Genomic DNA, 22,344 nt, shown 5'->3' on the forward strand with positions numbered 1-22,344 from the left:
AACACTGAAGGAATTTTTCATGACTAGACTCAGAATACTCAGAACCATATCACACATGAATCAGCATAATAGATATCAACTGCTATAAAAATCATCCCAAAGAGCTAAAGCTCGCAGCTCTTATAAAACAATAGCAGAAAAGGGAAAACAACATAACAAGGTAGTACCCAACATGATGAACAGAAGAGAAATTCTATCAATTCTATCTCTTAACATTGTTTTAAATGTCTCACAAAAGATATGGGCCAGCTGAAAAAATGAAATAGAACAACCCAAGAATCTGCTTTGTCCAAGAAACACATCTAAACAAGGATGGACACAGATTCACTGTGAAAGGATGAAAGAAAAGATTCCATCCAAACATAGTAACCAAAAGACAGCATGTATAGCAACTATCATTTTATTGTATAGTAAATCAACAAACATGGTTTGCTTTTGTAAGATTAAAGTACAAGCAATAGGGGTATTTTTCACCCAGAGAGTATGCAATATACCCTGGGTATTTGTTGCATGTGAATTTACTCAGCTCCTTGCCCTTTCCCCCTACCTGAATTTCATTAAGATTTTCTCCCACATGAGCATATAGGTGTTAATCTACTAGTTCTATTTAGCACTGAGTATATGTGATGTTTATGATGTTTCCCCTTTTTTTTTTAATACTTTGTTGAGAGAATGGTCTCAAATTCCATCCAGGTTGTTAACAAAACATATAAAAGCTCTCTATTTTTATGGCTGAATAATAATCCATAGTACACATATACCACTCATGTTGAAAGGCACTGGTTTTCTTTCCACATTTTTTTCCATTGTGAATTGTGCTACTATAAACATTTGAGTGCAAATGTCTTTATAATAAAACATCTTTTCCCTTAAAGGTAAATACCTAGTACTAGAGTTGCAGGGTGGTAGGTCTACTTTAGTTCTTTGAGGACCAGAAACTTTCACACCAGAATTCTGCCAAACCTTCAAAGAGGACCTAGTACCTATTTTGCAAAAAAAAGTTACAAAACATTAAGAAGGAAGGAATCTTCCACAATTCCTTCTATAAAACAGATATTCCTCTGATACCAAAGCCAGGAAAAGGATACAACAAAAAAAGAAAACTATAGACCAATTATCTTTAAGGAAATTAGATGCAAAAAATTACTCAATAGATTCATAGCAAACAGAATTAAGCTACACATCAAAAAAACACAATTCATCGCAACCAGGTGGGTTTCATCCCAGGCATTCAAGGATCATTCAATATATGAAAATCTATAAATGTAATTCACATAAACAGAAGGAAAAACAGACTATATGATCCCCTGAATACATGCAGTAAAACTTTTAACAAAATTAAACACAGTGTTATTATAAGAACTCTTAAAAAATTGACAGTGGAGAAAAATCCTTGAAATGATAGAAGCCATCTATAACAAGTCCCCAGCCAATAATAAATTGAATGGAGAAAGACTGAAAGCAGTCCACTTAGAACTAGAACTAGAAAAGAATGCCCACTATCATCATTACTATTGAACATAGTGATAGAAGTCCTCTCCAAAACAATCAGACAAGAGAAGGATATCAAGGGTAGTCAAAAAGATCATATCTTTTAAAATGTTTTTTTAACTCAGGAAATATATAAATGCATGAGATATTCAGATTAAGAAATTTTTCAATGAACGCCTTAATACAGTCTAGCTCAAGATCCATAACAAACACTCTGTTGGGAGAAAAATCAAACCAATCACCCAACTAGCTACTTACTTTGTATTCAAGGTTTAAAACATAATTTTCCCTATGTTTGTCCCTTATTCAAAATATACACATCATTTATTTTGAGATGAAGTTTAAACTATCCTCAAATTATTCTTCCTTAACTTCCTTAACTATTGTCCTTATTATATCAGGGCAATATAATAATTGTCAACTAATATTTTTTAATCATGTATAATGTTTCTAATGTCCTTTAGTTTAGGATATATTTAAATGTATGAAAAAATTGTCTCACCGCTTAATTTTGGAGTTAACTCATGTATATAAAGATGCAAAGTGAGAGTTAAAATCAGTTTTTATTCAGGGTTTGGGTTAGGAGAAATTACTATCTCTGGGATCTTTAGAGTATGTGTCACATTCTCATAAAAAGTAGAACTAGGGGGTAGTCCCTGTGGCTCAAACAAAAAGAAGTAGCACTAGGGATATCTTTTGAAATATGGATAAATTAAAGAAAAGTATTTTAGTAAAGGCATAGCAGCTAAAAAATAGGTTAAGGAAAATCATTGTTGAGAAATAGTGGGCAAACATAACAGAACCAATAGTACTGAGAAGTATTGAGAACGGACTTAATAGACTTTGGAAGAGTAAATTTGAGCTGGATCAATATAACTTTGAAAAAAGAAATATAGTTTATTAGGTAGATAATGTCTTTTAGTCTTATTTATAGTAGATATTCAATGAAAATTATTGGTAGCATTAATAATAAATTTGATTTTATTTGCTCCTGTGAAAGTTTACATTCACCATTTCCATGTTTTTCAAAACCCTCATTTGGAAAAAAACATTATTTATTTGGGAAGCTATTAAAAAAGGTCCATATTATCTTAGTTCTACCAGATTTTCAGGAGTATATCAAATACTTAAATGAAGGGTTAAATAGTGTCAATAGAAAGAAGGATAGTGGGATGAAAAAATACTTTAAAAAATAAATTATTAATACTTAGTATGGGTCATTCTTATTGTAGCTTTCCCTAAAATTGCATTATTACCCAACTGATATTACTTTTGCAATGAACATTGCAAACAATTAATTAAGGCCATTATGACAACAGGAGTTGCTTTCAGAACCAGGAAATAATAAGTCTAAGTGTGTAAGACATCACCCTTAATAGCCTGAGGTCATCATGTTAATAGGCCTTAAATGCATGGGAAGTACTTGACGATTGCATTAAGGATTACATAGATATACATATGCATTACTAGGTCAAAACATGACCTTATTTATGACTTTGTTGATAGCTAATGTTTTACCATCTTTGAAACTAAAATTAGTTTCTAGAATCTTATATGCATGAGTAACATTTTACTAAATCTTGAGCTTTTAGGTAAACAATGAAATTTTATTAATTGAAAAACAAATATTGAAAGTATCTGAGCTTAATTTTGTTTGAATTACAAAAAGGTATATTAATTTTTATCTTATGGCTTTTATCATGGGAGGAAATAATAAAATGAGGTAAGGCATGAAAGAGTCAACAAAGAAAACCAATTATAATAGGTATTTTAGGTCAGGCATAACCAACTAGAAGAAAGAATGAGCATTCAACTTCAGTTAAAAATAAAATTTATGTTTTTTTTTTCACTGCGTAAATATGGTCCACAATCCCTATTTCAAAGAAGTATATTGGACTCAAATGAAAACATCTACACACACACACATATATACATACATACACACATATATACATAAAATGAGTAAGACGGTGCCTGTGGACAAGGCTATTTCTGAATTTGTTGTTAAATGGTCCCAACATTCCAATATAATTGTGGGAGTAGCCCAGAGAGTCAAATCATACACATAACTGAGAAACTCTATTCATAACTTTTGCTTCCCTCAATTTGTTCTACTGCAGAACAGAATACTTCTATCTTCTGTTTCAAAATAATATAGAAAAATGTCAGTGAAATAGCTGTGAAATACCATTGCTCTAGGAATGGGAGTACAGTTTGAGGGAGGAAGGATTTCTCCTTGTCTACTGTGTGCTACTAAATGTTATACTACCGGGAGTGTAACATAAGGATGAAGAACAAGAAACTATGAGAATTTTCCCACACATAATAGAGAATTTTTTTTAAGAAAATCATATTTATTCAAAAATAAATTCAAGACAAAAATCAAATGTGAAACTGGCTAGAATATTTAACCTTAAAAAATCAACAATTTTTATGGAAATATAAGTAAACCAAGAGGTAAACAGCCTCAGTTCTAACCAAGTTTCTCATACTCTTTGATTAATTGTTCTAAGAGAAATATGGAAATTATAGGACTTTATATAAAAAAGAGATATAGAGCCAAAACTTTTATTTAAAGAAATAATAGCAATAAATTTTTCAAATCTAAAGAAATATGAGTATCCAGGTAGAGGAAGACTAAGAGTTTACAGTTACATATAATCCAAACAAGACTACACCAAGACTTACCATAATCGATAGTCAAAAACCAAAGACAGAGAAAAGATCATAAAAACAGCAAGAGTAAAGAAGTATATCACATGTCAGCGAATCTTAATAAAGCTAGGAGTTGATTCTAAGCAGGCACTTTACAGGCCTAGAAGGGGTGATGATAGATATTCAATGTGCCACAGGAGAGGAACGAGGTATCAAGCAAGAACACTTGGAAAGAAAATATGTCCTTCAAAAATGGAAAAATAAAGTCTTTTTCAGACAAAGAAAAACTTAGGGAGTTCATCAAAACCAGATCTGTGTTCCAGACCATGTTAAAGAAAGATCTTCAAGCTGAAAGCAAAGGTCACATTAGTAACATGAAAATATAGGAAAGTATAACGCTCACTGGTAAAAGTAAGTTTAAGGTCAAATTCAGGATAATGTTATTAGGGAGGTATTATTTTGGTATAAAGTTTAAAAAGCTAAAACATAAAGGAACATCTAAAATATTTTTTAACTATTGCACAACATTAAAAAAAGTAAGTTGTGATGTCAAAAACAAAATATGTATAGGTGTTTCTATTTGAATAAGAATGAAAATGTTGAGTTTTTTAATGAAATAAAATTTCAGTTGTTATTAGCTTGAAATAGTCTGTTATAGTTATACAATACTTTATGCAACATTATCATATTCACAAGCAAAAATCTATAGTAGATGAACAATAACAACAACAACAACAACAAAAAAAAAAAAAACAAGAAATAAAAACATACCACTACAAAAATACCGATTAATCACAATGGCAGAAGGCAAGATCAGAGGAAAAGACTGGGGATCTCCAAAACAACCATGAAAAAATAATAAAATGGCAGTGGTGTATTTCTACTTAGCTATAGTTACCTTCAATGTAAATGGTTAAACTGTCCAGTAAAAAAACACAGATTGGCTAAATGGATTAAAAACATAATACTTAATTGTATGCTTCCTGCACAAGATTCACTTTACTTTTAAGGACATAAATAGATTCAATGTGAGAAGATTTAAAAAGATATTTTTTGCAGATAGAAAAGACAGCAGATAAAACTATAATTATATCAGTTAAAATGTATTTTAGGTCAAAAACTGTAAAAGAGATAATGTAAGTCATTATATGATGATAAAGGAGTGAATTCACCCAGGAGTTATAATAATTATTAATATGTGTGCTATATATGCACTTAACATTTGAACATCTCTCTGTTTCTCTCTTTCTCTCTCTCTCTATACACACACACACACACACACGTATAAAGTATATATTAATAGATCTGAATGAATAGCTAGACTATAAAAAATAATAGTAGAGCAATTCAATATTCTACTTTCAATAGTGGAAAGATTATCCATACAGAAAATCAATGAGGAACAGAGTTGAACAATATTTTGGACAAAATGGATCTAATAGACATACAGAACAATCCATCTAATGACAGTAAAATATAAAATTTCATTCTTCTCAAGCACATACAGAGCTGGCTCCAGAATAGATCATATGTTAACCCATAAGACATGCTTTAGAAAATTTAAGTAGATTAAAATCATATAAAGTATTTATTCTGAATCCATAATATAAAGCTAAAAATCAATAACAAATCATTTGTAAAATTCACAAGCACATGGGAACAAAAACATGCTTCTAAACAACGTGGCAAAGAAATTGAAAGGTTGATTTTAACAAAACTTTCAGACAAATAATAGAAACACAACATACCAAAACTTTGGGGATGAAGTAAAAGAAGTTCTAAGTATAATAAATACCTGCATTAATGAAGCAGAACGATATCAAATAAACAACCTCAAGTTGTTCTGGCTCAAGTAACTAGAAAGAAGAAACCTCAGCAAACGAATCACAAAGTTAGTAGAAAAAAAGAAATATTAATAACCAGAGTATAAATAAATAGTGACGAATAAAATAACAGAAAAGATCAATGAAACAAAAGCTAGTTAATTGAAAAAAAAACATACTGGACAAACTTGTGGTTAGACTAAGACAAAAGAGAGACATTCTCATTTCTCATGAATCTACAAAAAAACCCCAAAACAACAAAAAACCTTAAACTTCACATTAAACCAAAAATTACACAAATAGCCAATCAATTCTAAGCAAAATGAACAAATTTGAAAATAATACATTATCAGACTTTGAAATCTACTACAAGGTTACAGCAACCAAACAACATGGTACTGGTTTAGAGGTAGACACTTACACAAATGGAACAGAATAGAGAATCCAGAAATAAAATAATATAGCTATAAGCAACTGATTCTTGACAAAGCAGAGAAAAAAGATAGTGGAGAAAATCTGCACTACTCAATAAAAGTTGCTGGGAAAACTGGATAACTACATACAAAATAATGCAACTGGATTCTAATGTCTTCATATAAAAATTAACTCAAGATGAAGACTTAAATGTAAGACCTGAAATAAACAACAACAACAAGAAATTCTAGAAGAATATGTAGGAAAAACTCTGTTATACATTGGACTAGGTAAAGAATATTTATGACTCCAAAAGAAAATACATCTACAATAACAAAAAATAAATGATACTTAAAATAGAAATTTTTTTCATAGTAAAGGAAATAATCAACGGAGTAAATAGACAATCTACAAAATGAAAGAAAATATTTACACACTATACATCAAAAAAAAGGCTAATATTCAGAAACTGCAAGAAAGAAACAACTCCATCACAAAGTGAGCTTGCCACTTTGAACAGACCCTTTTCAAAAGAAGATAGACGAGTGGCCAATAACCATATGAAAAAATGTTCAATATTACTAATCATCAGGGAATACAAATTAAAACCACAGTGAGATACCACCTGACACTTATCAGAATCTAATTATTAAAAAGTCAAAAAACAATAGATTTTGGCCCCGTTGCACTAAAAAGGGAATGTTTAGACAGTCGGTTGGAAAGTAAACTTGTACAACTCCCATGGAAAGTCATGTGGAGAGTCCTCAAAGAACTAAAAGCAGGTCTACCATTTAATACAGCAATCCCACTATTGGGTATCTGCCCAAAGTAAAACAAGTCGTTTTATAAAAAAAGACATCTGTGCTGAATGTTTATTGTAGCACAATTCACAATAGCAAAGATGTGGAATTAACTTAAATGTTCATCAACTTATAAGTGGATAAAGAGAATATGGAGTAAATACACACATACATGCACACACACACACTCACACATGGTGGAGTACTACTCAGCCATATAAGGAATGAAATAATGTATTTTGCAGCAACTTAGAAGGAACTAGAGACCATTATCCTGAGTGAAGTATCTCAGGGATGAGAAACAAAGACCACATCTTCTAACTTACAAACAGGAGCTAAATGGAAGATATATATGGCCATGGAGAAGAGCAATGGATGTTGGAAACTAAGTGGGGGGAGGGCGAGGGATAAAAATCTACCTATCAAATAAAATGTACACTGTTCTGGTTACAGGTATACTGAAAGCTCTGAATTCAGCATGACATAATTTATCTACATTAAAAAAAAAAACCAACTTGTACCTCTTTTATTTTTGGAAATTAAGAATATTTTCTTCAAAATTATACTTAATACTCTCAATGAATCCCAAACAATAAAAAAAAACAGTTAAATGAACATGTGTGTATACTAGAATATTATATAATACTTAATATATAGTTAATAATTATATATACGCCCCTGATGCATATCTATACACACAACCTTTGTGATTCCCTCTTCACATGTGATGTTACTGAAGCTTAGGTTCAATTTCAGTATTGTCTTATCTTGTTTGGGGTTATGCCACATAAGAGATCAGTGACCTTTGAATATGAGAAGGGGTAAATAGCAATTTGTTTTTCTACTGAGGAGAAGTAAAATAATTGGATTTGAGCTGGTCCCTTTCATTTAGAGTTATGAAGAACTTTCAAATTCATAGTCTCCCTTATCCTGGAATTTTAAAAAATACATTCATTTGAGGGTTTCAGGAATGGAACCAACCTGTCAGAGAACAATTTGAAGCACATGGCCTCTTTTTTAAAGTTTATGGTTTTAAAACTAAAATGATACTAATATTTGCACTGAGTAAAAGGAATAGGAGGTAAACACCAAAAAGTAAGAGAGAAAAATGGAAGACAATATTAGACAGTGCTCAACTGAGGTCCCTTAATGGCTTTGTAACGTTCTCCAGGTGAAGTATTCGGGTCACAGTCAAGCCGTGCTCCATTCAGTAGCTCATTAAAAACAGATTTCCCTGGATCACATGTACTTTGAAGATTTTTTAAAAGTGATCTCATTTTACTGCTTTCAATCATGTATTACGGTGGTCACAGGTCTTAGGATGGGGAGAAAAGCTTTTATTTTAAGTCGCATCCAAGTTTCATCTTTGCAGGAAAAAATAGCTTAATAAAAGAAGATCAAAAATGATGGCAAGATTTTAGCAATCTTAGGTTCCTTTAAATTCTAACTTGTGTCATATTATTTTTGTTCTTATTTATAAGATGAATTTAATTACATATAGGATGAAGAAGGCACAAGTGACGAAATCATGTGAGAATGCTCAATTAAGATTTTAGAAAGAATTATTCTCAGAATTACCTACTAATCTAGTATAAGGTATTTGGCTTTGTCTTTATTTAACAGCCATCACATTATGAAATAGATATTCAGTCAATTGTTCATAACCGAGAAGTATCACCAGTAACACTGCTACGTGGTACCCAAGATAATATGATAAAATAATAATAGAGATAATAATGGAAACTGTCTAAGACAAGTCCACTACCATATTCCTTATAAAACTATTTTTTTAAATGTCTATGTTTACAAATGTTTGAACATTTCGTACAAGTAAATACTATGCTTGGGTGGCTTCTCCATCTTGTATTTTAACCACAATATTCAAACCCAACTTTTGAAGGTGATCGGTCCAAAAATAGACTTCTGTAACTACATTATTCTCACTGCTACAAACTACAACAATTGTTAGAATGGGTGGGGGGCATATTCTTGGGAGTTCTAGAGGGGACAGGTCAAGCTTAAAAAGAAACAAAAACATTAAGTTTAATTATTCCTTGGGATATTGGAGCTCTGTCCCATTCTGAAGTATCTGGGGTGTTCGTATGTATATGTTTAGAAAGGTTGAGGCTTAGTTCAATATATTTTTTCCCAAAGCTACTGTATTTTAAACCTACTGTATCTTGAAATGTTAAGAGGCTACAATATTCAAAATTCTATTTTATCAATACCACATAAAGAAACGCAATTGTGACGTATTCATAAATGTTCTTACCTTCACGTCTTTAACATTCATCCTTGTTCCTTCCTTTCCAACAAATATATCATCGATGTCCACAAGGATGTATCTGTCCAAGGACAATGTCAGCCTCTTCCCTGACAAGAAGGAGATGGCATCTATGAAGATGAGTTTGTGTAACCAAAAGTTCAAGTTGTTACCAAACAGAACTCGCTGAATTCCATCATGAAGACCCAGATCCTGAATCACTGTTGCAAAAAGTGTTTTGCTAGACAAAGATGAAAGGGCTTTTTCTGTCTGTAATTCAGTTAAAAGGACAGGCTGGTATGTTGAATGATTATACTGGAAAACAGTCCAGTCTTCCCCAGGAAGAGGGCCTTTCTCAACCTTGGGTGCTTTGGTAATATGCAGCAAACGAGACTGAGGGTTGACAAAACAGTCCTTGAGAGCTAGATTATTGAAAAGGTTTAGTGGGAATCCTTTCAATTGTGTACTTAGTAAGCTGTTCTCGTTGGCTTTATGAAAACCGATGATACTAACACTGTATTCCACACAGTATTTTTCTAAAAGTTCTCGATTCCAGGAGTCCATGCTGATGTACTTCAGAATATTTTCATAAATTACTAAAGTATATTTCCCTTTGCCATTGTCCGTGAGAGGAGGTATGTCTCCCTTGCCAGGGGCAATGACCATCTGGTAGTGAAATCGGCTGGACTCCAAAATGGCTATGATATCTTGGCCAAGTTGAGAGTATTGGCTCTCCACAAAGAGCAGGACGGTAGGGTCGGTTTTGGATGTATCGATGGGTTTAACTGTTTTCAGCTCCATTGACCGATACGGTAGAATTTTGACATCAGCACACTCCGCTTCTGCAGTGGTCTCAATAAGGGTCATTTCCTGTTTGTAGCCAGAATAGAGGAAATAGGCAGAAACAACAATGCTCACTAAGCAAAAGGTAGCTAAGAGAACAATCAGTGTTCGAAAACTTCTCCGAAGCTTCACAATAAGATTCATTTTTTAAAAGAATGCTTGGAAAGCTCTTTCCAATTTCTTTTTCTAAAGTGCCATGGTGAATAAAGTATGAGATGTTGCAAACATCACTTCCCCAAAGTTCATGTAACCATTGCAAATCATGTAAAATGCTTGAAGGGATCACAAGTGAGTTAAAGCTGGAATGAAGCGGACCAGGAGGGCGCAAGTTGAAGAGATTTTGAACGTGGACGATACCACAAATTGCTGGGGAACCCTGTAAGCATAATCTGAAAAAGAGGAGAAATGTAATAACTAAAAAACGGAAACATAAATACGTGTAAGTCTAATATACACACGTGTCTTATTAATGTCTTCTGATATCTAAAATCATAGATCTCAAAGATAACTCTACTGTGCTAATATGCAAAAATACTAGTAGCCAGAGGTTTACAATCTAGATTTTACTACTTAAGAGTATAGTAGAATTTTTGAGGACCTTAAAAATACAGAATCCTATTTGATTTTGCCTCAACATCCATATATGTACATAATACTCATTTTGAGAGCATTTTCAACTAGTCACTTTAAAAAAAAAGGCATAGAAAAGTATGTTTAGTAGGATGTAAGCACTGTAATGTGTTCAAATAATCAACACATTGAATCCCATGAATGCATAAATGTATTCATGATCTATGTATATATAACTTAATAAAAAAATAGAATGCTTTAGTGTAGAATATTAATTACCATAAAAATTGCAGTACAGTACAGAACTGGGAAACCTTGTACACATTCATGTGGGGTTTGGAGCAGTGGAACATGCTCATAAGTATTTGCTTATGTCTCTGGAATGCCAGGCTGAGTGAATAATTTTGTCTTAAATTCATAGGAATCGTGGTTGTCTTTACTAATATACTATTTTATCTGGATTTACAGAGAGTCCGGTGTGTCCTTCTTTAGCATAACAATCCCCATAGACAGGATTCTTCACTCTTAGAGGCAAAGTGAGAGGCTTTGAGCAAAAGAAAGAAAGCAGAATCCAGCGTTCTCAGATCCCTCCAAGGGAACGGGCCAGGAGGTCTAGAGGAGAAGGAAAACTTTCACTTTTTTTTAAAATGCATTCCTTAATTTAGCCTAATCTAGTAATCAGGATTAAAAGTTTTTCAATGTTAAACTTTTTACAATACACATTCTATTTCCCTATCACTTTTTTTAGTTTAAAAGTAAAATACAGAAAGCATTAAAAAAAAAAAAAAAAAAGGTTTCCCAAACTGTTTCATCACAATTAGACATAATTTTTCATTATTATCAGGTGTTTTTCTTTGTATAGATGCCTCTAATTTTTAATTTTTACCATCACTAAAATTTAAAATTTCTTTCTTTTCCCCTAAAACTGTTAGAATATTTTAAAATTTTTCCTCCATTTCCCAGTTTGCCCAAGTAATATCCATAGGAAAACATCCAAAACAGGCCATGTATCAATTTGTGATTATATTTGAGATACATACACTTGACACATTACATCATGGAGATTTGAATTATCATGTTTTTTAATGAATGACATATCAGACTGTAGGTATTTCTTGAGCTTTGTATTTCATATTTTTAATTGGAAGTTCTGAATGATTAATGATTATTGATGACAAATTGTTAGATTAAAAGATCAAACATTACAATATTAAGTCATTGCTTTCTTTTATATTTCTAAGTTTTGAAATAATGGTTTCCCAAGTAATTAAATAAAATTTAATTAAGTTGTAATGATATTTATTTTTTATCTTAGGGTTTGAAAAATATTTTTAAAAGATTCTCAAGAGTTGAAAAGCTGGGATTTAAAAATTTCTACCAAGTATTTTAAACCTTTTTATCCCAAATAATATCAATGGGCTTGAATTTTCCTCTGTGAAACACATTGTACCAATATGAAAAATCTCCCAGTGATTTCATATTCATTTAAAAAGGGAATTAATTTCACATGTTACAGCTTACTGATGCTCTGTTTTCAAATGAAATTGTTTAACATAGGCTTTCAAGTATCTCAAAAGTTGGCTCCTTTGAAAAAATTGAATTGCATTTTACTAGAAAGAAATGAAATATAACAGTAAAAAGACTCTGGTTTGTTGTAAAATATATTAACCAATAATACCTACTATTACCTTCTAATTTTGTGTATGTTTGAAAATGTTTATGGATACATTTTTCAAATAAAAATCAAATTAAAATATACAGGAGGGAATGAACAAGAAAAATGAATATAAATGTATTTATTATCACAGCTTGAGACTCTATCTCAAATAAATAAATAAATGTATTTCTTATCTGTGAACTGTACACCTCAAACTGGTAAAGTTCACAAATTATATATGTATAATTTACCTCAATAAAAAGTAAATTTACAAAATTAAAAAATATATATTCAGTATATGTGTGTATGTATAGAATATTGAAATTGAAAGATACTTGGAATTTGTTAAAGGAGCTTCTCCGATTTTTATTAATTCCATTCCTAGACTTCTCCAAGCTCATGTAATTGATTTAAAAATCCATTTGTGCAAACACAGAATCAGACCCATCCTGCCTCCATCCCCACATGAAATGGCCCAACCAGAGCAGAAATCTATTTAATCCACATACTTTGGAGGGTTGTTTCGTGTATTAAGAACAAATTTAATCAAGAGATTTGAATAGAAACTGAATGTATGACAAGTAGGTATTTTGTCAAACCTTTATCTTTTCTCACATAAAAAACATGATTTTCATTTTTAAATGTGCAAAAGATGAGATGTCAGTTTTGCATATTAGAATAGCTCATCTTAATATGTAATAATTAGAAAGAATTTTAAAAGCATATGGGACTAGAATCTGCCAGCCCAAAGGATAAATAAAATTTAAATGTGACATTTATTTAACATTAATCTGTTCAGCGTTGGAAGAATGATAGATACATATTACCACATGGTAGATACGTGTGTTTCAATGTGTCGATTTAACTAATGAAGTTATCCTTCACATTCAAGCTTCCCATTTCCTCTTTCCTTACAAAAAAGGAAGTGGAAGTGTGGAAGCCTGGACCATAAAATATGATATATCATCAATGTTGACTTATACCCCACACCTGAGATAGGCGTTAGTGGCAACATTGTTTGGGATGCCAAAGAGATGCAGTCTGTGATTTGTTTGAATAGTGGACCTGGGGTTGTGCAAGTCAGGGGACAGGAGTAGGGAGACCAACCAGGAGTAGGGAGGCCAATTAGAATTTCCATTGTCAACGTAAGTAAAATAATACAATTAGGATTATTTTTCAAAAGACACAATTGTTAAATAACTCACTAAGGAAATTCATTTCAGAATAATGATGAAGACAATAAGATGCCACACCCAAAGTATAACATGTTCATGTGTTCTCAAGGATTCTAAGGCAACACACTACCATTTTTATTTTATCTTAATCCTGTGTCCTCTGCAGGGTGAACCTGAGACCAGTTAGCATCAAACAGAGACATACAAGAGCTTTCTTTTCCCACTGTCCCCCTTACATTGTAATGTCAGCCTTTCATTATGGAATGAGCAGACAAGGACATGGATTCCTGAGTAAATTGCATGTGTGAAAAGCTAATATTTCTTAACCACAACACAACGTTAAATTGGTGTTGGTCCCAATTCTAAATCTGACTTTCACGTGTTCTAAGAAATCTAATGTTAAACATTTGAAAAGGGAGATCTACTCATTATTTTTCATGATGACCTGTCTCAAAATGTGGGCTGCATGACCTCTGTGTAGACTTTGGGAAGAAAAAAGAAGGCTTTGTAGAGGTGCCTTCCTTGTTCTCATTCGGGTTCTTATCTTTACCTCCACCGCTTTCAAATGTGGGTCATCACCTCAGTAGTGAAATAAATATCTCTCAGAATCTTTTACGCTCTTTTAAGATTAGATGACATAAAGATATTATTGCTGGCATATCTGCTTTTAAATCATTCATGGATTTATTTTCAAAATCTGTTTAGAGGTTCTCTAAAATTTAGTTTATAAAGCCCATTTTCCACATGTTTAGGAACAGAGACAGTAAAAAACAAACCAATTACAGGCACTGAAATAGTTACTGCTACTTTTTGGAAAGACAAATTCAGAAGAAAGCTAGACATGAAATCACACTGAATATATGTGTGAATGCTTCTTTGTTCAATACCATCCAATAAGCTATATAGCTCACCAATGAAGTTCATTAAAGTTCAGCTGAAATTTAAAAAGAAAGAACAGTATTTCCCATATTTCCCAGCATTTAATGAGCGCCGAATACTTGCTAGTAATTAGGCTACATTCTTTGCATTTATTGTTCTTTTTACTCATTATTAGACTGTTTTTAAGATGAATAAATCACAATTTAGAGGATTTAAGAAAGGGACTAAGATCACATTACCAATAATTTATAACGCTGGGGTTTTATCTTCCACCAGTTCTGTTGTTGAAAAAAAAAAAAAGCCAAACACTTAGCAGGAAGAATAATTGCATAATTTAACTACATATTAGCAAATTTTACTTTCATTTTAAAAGTTCAGATACTCAAAGGTAGAAATATCTACCACATATGGTGAAACTGTAGAGGTCAATTGAATCATCTTACAGATGCTGTGTTAAGTCTGGGTGACTTAATAATTTATAATTCAATCAGCTTTCACCTCTCATGACACCTAGAAGAAAACATTTTATTAAGTACTTTATTTCTACATGGTTCAAGAATTTTTTGTTTGCTTTTAGGTACCTGAAAAAGTATTATCTCATATTGTATATTAATGAAACAGTACTTTTTAATTAAAATTGTTACATAAATATTTAACCATTTGTTCATGCAACTAAACTGCACCAACACTCCCTTGAATTTCAAAATTTAAAGCCATATTTTAAGAGAGTAAATACTCTTTTTCAAATTATAACAGGGATATAAAGTAGACTAACATAGAAATATCATCATACTTTATATACAGTAAAGGTAGTACAGTGAAGGTTTATAAAACTTAAGTTCAGCAGTTCTCAAACTATGGGTTGTGACTCATTTGGGGGTGGCATGACCCTTTCACAGGGGTCACCTAAATACATCCTTCATATGAGATATTTACATTATGATTCATAACAGGAGCAAAATTACAGTTATGAAGTAGCAATAAAAATAATTTTATGATTAGGGGTCATCACAACATGAAGAACTATATTAAAGGGTCATGGCATTGGGAAGGTTGAGAACCACTGCTTTAGTTAGTTATGGCATGTGTGTGTATATTTGGGTCTCAGTATAACATTAATTTTTATTTTTAGTCATGGTCAAAAGTGTTCAAGGAAACACTGTTCAAGAAGGCACACTTTAGGCCAGGTGCGGTGGCTCACGTCTGTAATCCCAGCACTCTGGGAGGCAGAGGTGGGTGGATTGCCTGAGCTCATGGGTTGGAAATCGGCCTGAGCAAGACTGAGATCCCATCTCTAAAAATAGCTGGGTGTTATGATGGATGCCTATGGTCCCAGCTACTCAGGAGGCTGAGGCAAGAGAATTGCCTGAGCCCAGGAGTTTGAGGTTGCTGTGAGCTATGATGCCATGGCACTCTACTAAGGGCAACAAGTGAGACTCTGTCTCCAAAAAAAAAAAAAAAGTACCACTAATCCAAATCATTTAATCTGGGTCTAAGAGGATGATAAATATCACAGAGGTTTTAGCTAAAGATAAATTCAGTCTCTTATAATTCTGGGTGTTTTCTGAAAATGTCCAATACTGATTCAATGAAGGTTTGGCCTTACGGAACTGCTTTCAGCTTCATCACAATATCACAAATAATGTCGTGATATTATTTTCCACAGCTACCGTACCTACACGAGTCTTTTTTTATTTTCCAAAATGAAGGTACTAAGTAATGAGTAGATATTATATTTAACCAAAGTAGTATGCTTATTTTATGATTTACTGTAAAAAATGTTCTTTTCTATCCCTGAAAATAACCAGTTGGTTATTACCTAACTTTTATATTTGCTTCCTATTTTCTTGATTTCAGTGACATAATATAAATTTACTTTAGTCTTCAGAGTAGGCATTTTACCAGTACAAACTCCTTAAAGTGTTATCTTCAACATAATGATGACATTACTAAAGTGATATTATATTGTAACACGATATTATAGTAGGCACATAGCTTTGAGCTATCAGCTATATTCACACTTCCGAAGATTATCAAGGCAACTCAGTAAATAGTAGAGTAAATGTCAGATTTCTTTTATCACTATTTCCTGCAGATATATATATAGTGCTCACTTATCATTTTCTTGTGTTCTGTTTGCTAAAGCAGAGAAATAACATGATTTTTTACAACTGAGAGTTCATTTTTATTAAAATCAAACAGTAAACACTGTATCTGTGTATCCATCTTGTTTATTAGAAAACATGAGGACTTTGAGAGTAAGGAAGCTACTTCATGGACACTTGTTCTGGTTTGTCACGGAAGATTTAGATATAGTAATAGAAATGCTATCTTTAGCTAAGTTGAGAGGGCTAGTAATCATTGCTTGGAACTCTGTATTTATTTGTATAGCTAAGATTTCATCATGGAATTTTATCCTTACTACTGCTAAAATAATAATTGTGTCTCAGAACAGAATTAAATATAATCAACAATTTTGGAGTGATTACATCTCCTCTGTGGGTTCCAGAATTCCAGACAATTCCCTTAGGACCTTGGGATGACATTGGGATAAATCTGTGAATCTGTCTCTTGGTGTAGAAACGTGGGTGCAATTTATTTACAATGGAACATTCAGAATGAAAGTAGAACCAGATAGGTTATCTAAAATTTAACTCAGTCTTAGATTACCTCCTACTTATTCCCCTGTGTAAGAAGTAAAGGCAGTAATCCATCACCCCTTTAATAAATAAATGTATTAACCTTTACTAAGAGCCTACTTTTTGCCAGGTACATCTGCAAATTCATCTGTTCCTCATATTATCATCAGAACAGTTCTTTTGATCCCAAGTTCTTTTGTTTTAATAGGTTCTTCCTTTCTTCTCTTTTATTTACTATTTCCTTTCCATTTCTAGATCATTTGCCCTTCCCTCCCCCTTCCCTCCCATCTATCCCCTCTCCACTCCTCCTGTCCTCTCCTTTCCCTTCCCTCTCTTTTCCTTTTTTTTTCCCTGACAGTGAATGGTTTCAAAGTTATTGATTTAAACCTTGTGCTAATTGAGGTGGAACACATTCTTCTTCATAAAGCATCACAAGAATGGAGAGGCAAGAATCCAATGTACTCAATTCTAATATGAAGACAGCAGACCATCTAATACATGCCCACAGAAGAGAAAAGCTCAAATCAATTTAAGGTGGGGGATGGAGGAATGAGGGAGCAGGGAGAGGGGAGGTGAGAGGGGGCTGGGGGGTTCCAGTGTATGGCAGGCCTTTTCAGGGTGGGACACAATTATAAGAGGAACTTGACCTTAATACAATCAGTATAACCTAATTCCTTGTTCCATCAATGAATCCCAAACCATAAAATTAAATAAATAAAATAAAGCTTGTGCTAATGGATTTAATGTGAGGAGTGCTCTCATTAACTGAATGATGCATGTAACAATGTTTCCATTTTCTATCTATTTTCTTTCCTTTTCATATGAACAATAGAAGCTACAAATGGTGACTTAGGAAATACTGTAATAGATATCATGGTTTGCTCCCTGTTTAGATCTATTATATTAACAATTTTTTTCCAAAGCAAACTTTTTCTGCAAATTATCTCATCTACAAGGTAGTTTGAAAATCTTTATAAAACTCATACTGATATCTTTTAAATAAACCTTATGTGTATTTTGCACCTGAGGGATTATAAAATATTTGAAAACCAAGAAAAACAAAGCAAGATGTATTTTTTAATGAGAATCTCTCTTTCGTCCTTTCTCTGTTTGTAATTTGTTTTTCTGTAGTTTAAAAATACCTCTTTTTTTCACTTAAAATTATGACATTAACTAGTTATAATAAAAGAAAACATGATTAATAAATTCTTATATCCATTGTTTCATCACTTAATTTGTTATATTTTGAGGATTTCAATGAATTCTAAGCCAGGTAGCTCTACTACCTAAAACCCCAACATTCTACCTTACAAACAAATCAGAAAGTGTGGATTGAATTGGCTCAGAATTATCCAGGGACCCAAGCTGACTCCCTTCCGCTCATGTTCCCCAAACCTGTGGAAGTCTCCCTGTACTTACTTGCTTCCTGAAGTCATCGAAAATGGGACTCTTTCTAAAGTCAGTCTTTTCCTTTTGCCTTCACAAGTTTTCTAGAACTTTATCTTCTGTCTTCCGAGCACTGGGTTCAAAACTCAGTGTATGATTTGTTACTGATTGACCATAATCAGCATCTATGCGTGTTTTGTTTGGTAACTACAGTCTTTGTACATCTTCATGGCTTTACTCTCCAACACTGCCTCACTAACCTCACTTTAAAGAGCTGGGCATGTACTGATTTTTGTCTGAGACTCCAGGTATTATCTTCTTAACAAGTTTAACTCACCCCAATTTTTCTAAGATGCTCCATTACACTCATCTCTAGCCTCAATCCAAGCACCTGCCTTTTCTTTCTCTTCAGCTTTCCAAGTCAAACTTTTGAAAGAGTTTTCTCTTGTAAAATTCTTTCACCTTGTTATTCTTGCACATTACCTATAAAACACTTGCGGTTCTGTAATGCCCAAGGTTGTGCCCTTTATCCCTAACACTGACCAGCTCTCACTAATTTTTAAATATTCAACTTAAATAAAAATGCCTCAAAATGTCACCTCTGACCTTGCAGAAGCTGGTTTAGTGAGTGCATCTCCATTGTGACCTCATAGTGCAGTTTATATCACAGACATTTCTTTTGAGTAACTATTCATGGATTTCCATCAAGGCAGAAACTGTAATTTATTCAGAAATGAATCTTCAGCACTTTGTAGACTTCCTACACGTTATGTATGCACAAAGCAATTATGCCAAAACAATAACTTATACATATCCTGATTAAATTCACCTTCTTTCTCTACCCTAAAGTGCAACTCAAATCCTGTTTAGCTAGAAACTTGTGAGAAGAATAAGTCTGAATTTCAATTTCAATTGGAAAAATGAAGAAGCTTAAAACAGTGTGTATTTCTGTTTCCATGTACGCAATCATCAGGAAAGATTTGGAAGATGTTCACCAAAGGAGTGATCATCTCTGTTTTTTATCTTTCCATATCATTTGAATTTTTTCAAGAATCACATATCATCTTTTTAAAAAGCACACAAAATGAAGGTAGAGAATTGTCAAAGGAAGTTAGTTTGGTAAGTTTAAATTTGCTTCAAACGCTAAGATTCTGCAGTCTCATGAATAAACCTTTCCTATTCATGCCAATTCCTGGCAATCTTTCTTCCTTTGCATCTCCAATAAATAGATCGTCCTTATCTTTTTTGTAATGCTTTCGCATTTTAACTGATGTATGTGCCTTCCCACGAAGATTGTGCGCATATTTTTAATATACCAGTCTGTATACAGAAATTCTTATTTCAAAATACGCTACTTTCCTTGCTATCAAGTATAACCCAATACTAAATTATACACACAGAAGATTCATAAAAATCTTGAGTAAATGAGTTAAACTGATTTTTTCATGTTACAATGTTTGCAATAATTTCTACTGGAACAATGATCTCAGATTTTAAGTCCAAGTTTTTAAAATCTGAAAAATCCATTGCATCAAATTAACTGTAAATTTATTTAAACTAGTATATGCGTCATTGCTTCTGATGAGTTCAAATTGTCAGAAGATTTTATGTGTAAGAAGATATATGTGTAAAAAATTATTTAAATACATCAATTAGATATTTATCCTTTGTTGAAAAGAGAAATAAAATACTTGGAGTAAAATGAGTGGCAGGACCCCCAAAGCCTCAGTTTTGTCTGTCACCTATACAGGTCCTGGCGTCTTTGACCAACTTATCTCCAGGGACCGGCAAACACACATCCATCCATTTGCCGGAACTGACTTTCAAAATGTGTTCAAGACCCTGTGCACACAGAGCCCTGGGGATGTAGGAAACTAGGAAACTGTAGTTCTGGGTACACACTAGTGTTTCCCTTGTGGATAACTGCAGCCGTGGCCTTGTTAAGACACATTTAGTGAGAGTAGAGGTGGGCAGGAAAGCTGGGACTTCCCAATTAGCAACCAAAGGTGAGACTGTGAAGGGTACTAAACCAATTGAATAACAAGGGAAGGGAAGAGCCAATACCTTGTGGTCTATGAGTATTAACCAGATCGCAACTGTACTCACAAGCACTGAACCTCTGGAGAAATTTGTATTATATTATTACCAGCATATTTTCTCTCGGAATTTATTTATTTATTTATATTTATTTTTATTTTGATAAGCAAACAAAATGAGATCTACCTTATTAACTAATTTTGGGGGTACAATATAGTATTATTATCCCGAAATTCATGTGACAGATCTTAGCTTATCATTTGATGAATACAGTGATAAATATATTGCTCTTTCAATATCAATCATTAATTTTTTACTCATTATCTAGAACACATTTTCTAATGAATTTTTCACCCATCATTTATCTTGTATTTTAGAGAAATGAATATATTTTTTACTAGGGGCAGAACATGGCTGCAACTGGCCCATAAAGTTACCTTTGCCTGTTGGGTGACCAATTCTCCAGTTATGTTCTTTTTTAACAGCTCAAAAAATAGTATTTACAGATTTTTTTTTATTTAAAAAAAGCCAAAGTAACGATAGGATATAATGTATTATAAATAAGTTATCACTTCTAAAGTTGTAAAATACCCAAAACCGTAATGAAAAAAGTGTAATTGATATTATTAAAAGGTAAAATACTAAAATACTTCATCCCCATCCATTAACATTTTTTATAACATAGGCTATGAAAACAGGTTTTTAAATAACACAGGCTATAAAAACATCGCTGATGTGATGTTTCCATTTTTTTTCTAGGATTAGTAAACAATAACCTAACTATTAATATATCACATTTATTTGGGAGAAAAAAATAGAACATTTGCTTTTCAAAATGTTTATTTCTTCTAAACATCCTTTCGGTCGCTTTTTGTAACACTAGAGGGCGACATGTTCTAGCGAAATTAGACCAAAAGCACCTGTTGTCCGTTGACAGATTACAAACAAAAGAACGTGTTACCCGGATAAGTCCCGAGAGTACAGGTAACACAGAGCCCAGGATGAGCCTCATGCTGTGGATAGCAGGAAAAGAACAGTGTCTCTGTCTTAACGTGAAATTTCACACCAAATTCATTTAAATCAGTTCTGTTCCCCATTTTTGTAATGATCGGCCAAATTTATGAAGTTCGTGTGGTTGCCTAATTCTAAAATTGTCTTTCTGCGTTTTTAGCCTGGCTCTTCACACAGTTGTTCTTACTGTGCACAAGGGAGGAATAAATAAAACGACAGGGCTGTTAATACTTTGCTAGTGGGTGTGACCCTTTAAGATCTAAATCTTTTTTTTTTCCCCGAAAGGAAAACAGTAGAACACTTATATTTCAGATATGAAAAGCAAACAATTTTTCTACCTGTTGCTTCCAAATGACCATTGCTTTCGGATCTATTTATTTTATTTCTTCACTAAATACAACAATATACATTCTTGTTGCAAAAGAGATTTACCTTTCAGTTCCACATTTCTCTATCATGCAAACAGGTCTTTGTGATAATTTCATTTGCAAAAAATGTCATGATTTCTAAAACTTTGAATTCCTTAGATAATTATTTTAAATATCTTAAGAGCAGAGAATTAACATTAAATGAATAATAAGATATATACAAAAGAGAAATGTGTATACCATGATGTACCCCATTTCTCAGTTATGAGATGGAAATATAAAACTTAAGAAATATTTGAAATTACCTAAAATTGTGCTTATAATTTCAATTTC

At 32.6% G+C, this 22,344-nt stretch overlaps 1 protein-coding gene across 2 annotated transcripts in view; it reads right to left on the minus strand.

The window, feature by feature from the left end:
• Positions 1-22,344, minus strand: part of NDST4 (N-deacetylase and N-sulfotransferase 4) — a 280,730-nt gene that overhangs the window by 238,448 nt on the left and 19,938 nt on the right. Inside the window, exon 2 of one of the 2 annotated variants that reach the window (XM_003798172.2) lies at positions 9,456-10,678. In XM_003798172.2, coding sequence (XP_003798220.1) covers positions 9,456-10,433 — 978 coding nt within the window. In that variant the 5' untranslated portion in view covers positions 10,434-10,678. Of the gene's footprint in view, positions 1-9,455; positions 10,679-22,344 lie in introns of those variants that run through there. The other variant, XM_023518192.1, reaches the window with a different exon arrangement.

The sequence above is a fragment of the Otolemur garnettii genome, unplaced genomic scaffold, assembly GCF_000181295.1.
Source record: "Otolemur garnettii isolate 467f Iridium unplaced genomic scaffold, OtoGar3 scaffold00129, whole genome shotgun sequence".
Classification (NCBI taxonomy): domain Eukaryota; kingdom Metazoa; phylum Chordata; class Mammalia; order Primates; family Galagidae; genus Otolemur; species Otolemur garnettii.